Below are 6,222 nucleotides of genomic sequence, written 5' to 3'. Positions count from 1 at the left end.
TTTTTTACTTTCTTTGCCTTTTATTTCCAGGATTTCCAGGATTTTTTTTTTTCTCGACTACAGAATATTCTTCCACTAGAGGGCGTCCGCTCACAGTAAAGATCCTATGACGAAAGATTCCAGAAACAGCAGGGCAAATTTCAAAATAAATGAACGTCACTAGTATTTGAAAAAGGAGTGAAGGGTCTATGCTTTGTCTAAATTAAACTTCATCCGGAGAAAGAGATATTAAACTCAAATTAATTGAATATTAAATTATTTTAACATGTATAGTAGAAGAAGGCAATTATTATGAAGTACTACACTAAAGACAATCAACAACTGTGGAAGCATTAGCAAATTTTGCATGGAAAAAAATAACATCAATTATAAATGCAAGTGAAATTTAGGTTCAAATTTATAACTTTATGAAGTATAGTAAGGTGGCTCTTGACCCTGTCAGTGGATTTAGAAATCAAAATGTCAGTTTTATTCCCACAAATATCCCGTTGGAGTTTTTCAGAGCAAGATTCTTACTGACCATTTAACCACAGTTTTCCTCTCTTTTTAATATTTACCCCATATATTTTTCCTTTCTATTTTTACTTATTATTCTGCATCTTTGTTTGTTTTCAACATTTACTCAAAGTATGAAAGTGGGAGACCAGAATCGCTTGGAAAAGCAAAAAGCAAACAAAAATGTAGACAAGTAGCAGAAATATTAAACGCTAAACCAATTAATTAATTAATTAAATATATATATCGAACGACTAGAACGACTCTAGTTTTGAAATTTGAAATGCCGGAAGTTCACTCCTCCTGTTCGCGGTGTATCCCAAAGCCAGTTTTCTGTATTACATTCGTGGATTGCGGAGCAACTGTTCAAACATGGTTAGTTATTAAGCTCTTCTTTCGAAACATGTCAGTTAATACTGTAAACCTCCTTTATACTATAACAGTTGGAAGAAAAATCAGTGCATCAATGGTTACTAATGGATCTTATATATAGCTTAGCTAGCCTGCTATGCTGCTGTTATAGTAATAACATTCTCTGTATAGGAGACGCGGGGTTTTACTGAATGTATTGACTGTTTTTGCAGTTTTTTTGCAGGTCATACAAAAGGAAACATAAACGAAAACTCTAATTCACGCTGAAGTCAGTTTACTCCTGGCTAAATATTAGAATAATACAAGACATAATATAGGAGGAATCCCACCCTGAACTACATATTGAAACATTACTGACCTCAGATATACACCAACCACACATATGACATTTAGAACATTATGACCAGTGAAGTGAATAACACTGATTATATGTTTATCATGGCACCTGTAATGGTGGGATATGTTAGGCAGCAAGTAAACATTTTGTCCTCAAAGTTGATGTGTTAGAAGCAGGGAAAATGGGCAAGCGTAAGGATTTGATCGAGTTTGATGAGGGCCAAATTGTGATGTCTAGGCGACTGGGTCAGAGTATCTCCAAAACTGCAGCTCTTGTGGGCTGTTCCCAGTCTGCAGTGGTCCGTATCAAAAGTGGTCCAAGGAAGGAACAGTGGTGAACCGACGTCAGGATCATAAAGAGTAACTGAGTTACATTAGAGTCCCAGCTCTGGCTTTGAAATGCTATTTGTTCGAGGAGAGTCGACTAATAAGTCAGTGATACAGGTGAACGGGCTCAAAGACTCGAGCACTGCTGCATCACTGTCTTTAGACAGAGATAATGTATGCAGTTCTTCCCCCAAAACCAGTTGGCACAAAGTTGGAAACACACTTGTGTAGGAGGTTTCTTTTACAGTGTAGATCAGCGGTGTCAAATCTATTCCACAAAGACCCCGGTGTGGGGGCAGATTTTCATTCCAACCAAACAAGGGCCACATCTGAAATTGATCATTGAAAGTGAATATCAAAACCGCCACCCTGGAATCTGGTATGCCTTGGTTGGAATGAGAACCTGCACCCACGCTGGCCCTTTGTGGAAAAGATTGGACACCCCTGCTGTAGAATTACAATTTCTTTTCACTGGAACTGAGGGGTAACTATGTTCCAGCATGACAATGCTGTGTGTCTTGTACAGAGCTGTGACCTCAACCTAGCTGGATATCTTTGGGATGAAGTGTAAAGCAGGCTATTCGCCAGGCTGTGCTCACCTTGCACTAGTGCCTGAATTCACTATGCTCTTGTGGGTGAATGAGCACAAAAAACCCACAGTCATGGTTAAAATCTATTTGAAAATTGGGGAGGTGGTAACTTTGAGGTTAAGATGTTGGCCTTTGGATCCGAAGGTGGCAAGTTCAAATTCCATCCATGCCAAAGTGCCACTTCAGGGCCCCAAAGCTGCTCAGTTGTTATGAATGAAACAAATGTGTGTGTGCAGTGTGTATGGCATAAATTTAAGCATTCCCAGAAGAGCTCCTCGGTGATATGTAAATCTGGAATTGGATGTTTAACAAGCACAGTCCTGTTCTGGTAACGTGTCCCCAAACTTTTATCTCTGAGTAATAATGGATATGGTTTAACCCAAAAAACGTCAACTCAGCATTTCATCACAATATTGTACTGAAAATGTTAATCTGATATCGACTCGTTCAGAGAGGATGTTTCCTTTCAATATTAACATGGTGTTGTGGTCTGTATTTTTCTAACATCAATCTAAATGACTTCTTTTGCAGTCCCATACTATTCTACTTGTCCAGCCCACTAAGAGACCAGAAGGAAGGACATATGCTGATTATGAATCGGTTAATGAGTGCATGGAAGGTAAGATATTCAGATCAGTTATACCTTAAAGTTATTTACATTTGTCATACTTCATTAAAAAAAAAAAAAAAGCACATGCTTATACAATACTTAATACAGAAATGTTTTCTTTGGGCAGGAGTGTGTAAAATGTATGAAGAGCATCTAAAGAGAATGAATCCTAACAGCCCATCCATCACATATGACATTAGTCAGCTTTTTGATTTCATCGATGACCTGGCAGACCTCAGCTGCTTGGTGTAAGTAGGCTTTTTATCTTTCTTTTTTTGCGACTCAGCCCACCATTTGAAAGTCAGAAATCAGCATAAGCTCGGACAAAATGCCGTCAGTGTGACGTCCGGCTCTACAGATAATCGAACTGTATGTGACCGTAAACTATTTAAGCAGTAAGACAGCAGTATCTGTATGTGTACTGACGCTATTCTATTTGACACAAAATAGTCACAAAGCAGGCGTACAAAAGTTGATCGTGGCAGCCAGCAGGAAAAAGATTTCTCAAAGAGTCCTCAAGGACACAAAAAGGAAACACATTATAAATAACACACCTCTAGGGAAAAATGGATAAATTTATAAATCCCAAATTCTCACTGTGTGATATAAAACGCTATAATTTGTCTATTAGTTATACACAGATAGAATTACATCTCGGGCCTCCATACCCCTCTGTCCTTTACATCTGCCTCTTTCAATTCAACTACCTGCTTGTCTTCCCTCATCACATCCATAAACCTCCTCCTTGGTCTTCCTCTTTTCCTCCTTCCTGGTGGCTCCAGCTCCTCAGCATTCTCCTACCGATATCCCCATGTCCCTCCTCTGCACATGTCCAAACCATCATCTTTCCTGACTACGCACTTCATAATATTACAGGTTTATTTAGCTGTTCTTATTTCTGTGTATGAGAAATCTAACTTAAAAATCCCATTGGCTAAACACCGAGTAGAAGTAAAAATATTTGTGTCTTGATTTCAGGCTAGTCATAATAAATATAGGCTGTGGTTTAGAGTGATGACTGTAGTGTCCACACACTATTGACTTTCTATTGTCAGAGTCACAAACGTAACATTAGAGCATTCTGTATCAGCTCTATGGAGTAAAGTCAATAGTCATGGCTAGTTTTTGTAGAAAAATAAAGATTACCATATATATAAATTGCTATTTAACTACCGTATTTTTCGGACTATAAGCCGCTACTTTTTTCCTGGGTTTTTCACAAACTTCAGCCAAAAAACTGAACCCCATAACATTAGACCAATGAAATTTCCGAACGGAAACGTTTCCTCAACTGTGTTCTGAGCTGCACGGCTTCGGGAGAAGAAGAATACAGTAGTTGTGAAAGGAAGGAGGAAGACGGTGAACAATGGCTTTCTTGGTCGGCTACTGTTTAGATACAAGCCGTTGTAACGCGTTGAGTCTGGGTGAAGGGAGAGCTCACTAACTCCAGTTGCAACAGAAATCATATAAGCACAAACAGGATTCCAAAACTCGTGCTTTTTTATTTTTCTTGGCAACAGCGTTACGGGTTAGTCAAAGAAACTTAGAAATGAGCATCAGAAAATAATGAGCACATAATCCTCAGTCTCACACGCACACACACGCAGTAATACCAGCAGAATGCAGTGACATGCTGTTCCCAAAATGCCGCTCTGATCTTAAAGGAGCCACAACATATTTCACCCGTTACACAGTGTAACAGACACTCTCTTTCGGTAAAGCCTGTGTAAAGTTCATTAGTTTGTGTAGACCTGCGGCTTATATACAAGGTGCAGCTTATTTATGTTAAAAATAAAAATATTTGTAAAATTATACGGCTTATACAAGGGTGCGCTTTATAGTCCAGAAATTACGGTATCTGTTGTATAAGGTGACAATGCAGTTTTTAATTTACCAGACATTAAGACTTGTAGCATTAGATTCAGTTACTGTTTGTGTCTCGGGCACTAACCTGGTACTGGTGATCACTCTCAGAAACAGCTAAATTGCAACAGGTCTAATGCATATTGTTTTCAAATTGAATTAAATTAAACTGAATTAAAACCCTGATTGGTACTGTATGACACTTCTGTGTGCCCTGAGCAGATCTCGTTTTGCAGCCACAGTGCATGTAGGACAGTGTAATGTTCTATAAATTGCATAATTAAAATAAACTACTTGTAATTTTGTTGTGTAGTTTGAGTTGAAGTTGGAGAGACATTAAGGGCAGCCAGGACAGGGTTACAGTGTCATGTCTCAGTACATCACCCCGGCTTTGTGACTGAGCGAGTGAATCTTCTAGGTCATATTCTCACTATGTGTTTGCTGAACTGGAATTTAGAATGTATTTTTTCCTGATCTTTGTACCACACACGAACAGTTATCTCAGCTTAGATTTTTAAACTATGCAATCACCAATATTCTTCGGGAAAAAACGCTCTTTCAGGAAAACCCCTGCTTCATAGCCTGCGTACAGTAAATAAATGTGTTGTGCATTTGTCACTGCAAAATAGATTGCTCAAAAGCGCTTTGTTTGTCACACAGGTACCGAGCTGACACACAGACATATCAACCCAACAACAAAGACTGGATCAAAGAGAAGATTTATATATTGCTGCGCCGCCAAGCTCAGCAGGCTGGGAAATAAAAATGCCCCAAATGTGCTGATAAGAGAGGTTACGTTTCAAGAATTTGGCAGGGAAGTTAGTCACTTTAAAGAAGAAACATTTTCTAAGGACATAACGGATGATGGCCAGATAATTAGATATTTCTCAATTCAAGTCCTGGGTGACCACTATGAGTTTATTAAGGCCACTGGAAGAAAATTACTACTGCAGTTTAGCACCAACCCTAAACATGTGTATTTTATAACACAGAAGATACACAAGACTATTACCTAGCTGCACAAGGCAGAGTAAAGTGTTCAGACTAAGTTCAACAAGCCAGATATATAGACTGAATTGTGTTCTGTGATACATATAATACTGGAATTGAGGACCATTTGTCTGTAAATTTGAACTGCTTTCATTTTGTGTGTCCAACCCCTCTTTTAAAGGAAATGTCTCTTTACAGATTTTTTTTTCCTCCATGATTAATAAAATGGCTTTGTTTAAACTGTGTTTGAGTACTTTATATGTTTAGTATCCTGCAGGCTGTATCAGGCATTACCAGCAAAAACAACAATTAATCAGATATTGAAAAATAAAATAATATTCCAATCAATCTGAAGATTTATTTAAGACTTAAATTGATTTTTACAAATGGAGAAATTACTGTATTTTTGTTCCATTTGGTTCCATTTATTATATTTATAATTTATGCTGTTTTCTTTGATTAATTCTTCTAGTAATGAAAGGAAATAATGATCGGAATGACTTGATTATTGGCACACAGTTATATAGGATATCTGGATGCAGTTGCATTAAGTTTTCTCTTCACTTGAACTAGGGACCCAAATCTGTATGGCAGCATGACAATGTCTCTGTGCACCAAGTGAGTGGAGTGTAAGATCTT

General features: G+C 38.0%; 1 protein-coding gene across 1 annotated transcript; it reads left to right on the top strand.

The window, feature by feature from the left end:
- The first annotated feature begins 735 nt into the window (after window positions 1-735).
- On the top strand, window positions 736-5,823 carry LOC124389671 (enhancer of rudimentary homolog). The gene is made up of 4 exons (XM_046855082.1): window positions 736-870; window positions 2,652-2,739; window positions 2,858-2,978; window positions 5,254-5,823. Exons 1-4 carry the CDS (start codon window positions 868-870, stop codon window positions 5,354-5,356), a joined length of 315 nt encoding a protein of 104 aa, XP_046711038.1. The 5' UTR covers window positions 736-867; the 3' UTR covers window positions 5,357-5,823.
- The last annotated feature ends 399 nt before the right edge of the window (window positions 5,824-6,222 follow it).

Source organism: Silurus meridionalis, chromosome 8, assembly GCF_014805685.1.
Source record: "Silurus meridionalis isolate SWU-2019-XX chromosome 8, ASM1480568v1, whole genome shotgun sequence".
Taxonomy (NCBI): domain Eukaryota; kingdom Metazoa; phylum Chordata; class Actinopteri; order Siluriformes; family Siluridae; genus Silurus; species Silurus meridionalis.
Note: the sequence above shows the minus strand (reverse complement) of the source record. Positions and strands in the feature narration are given on the sequence as shown.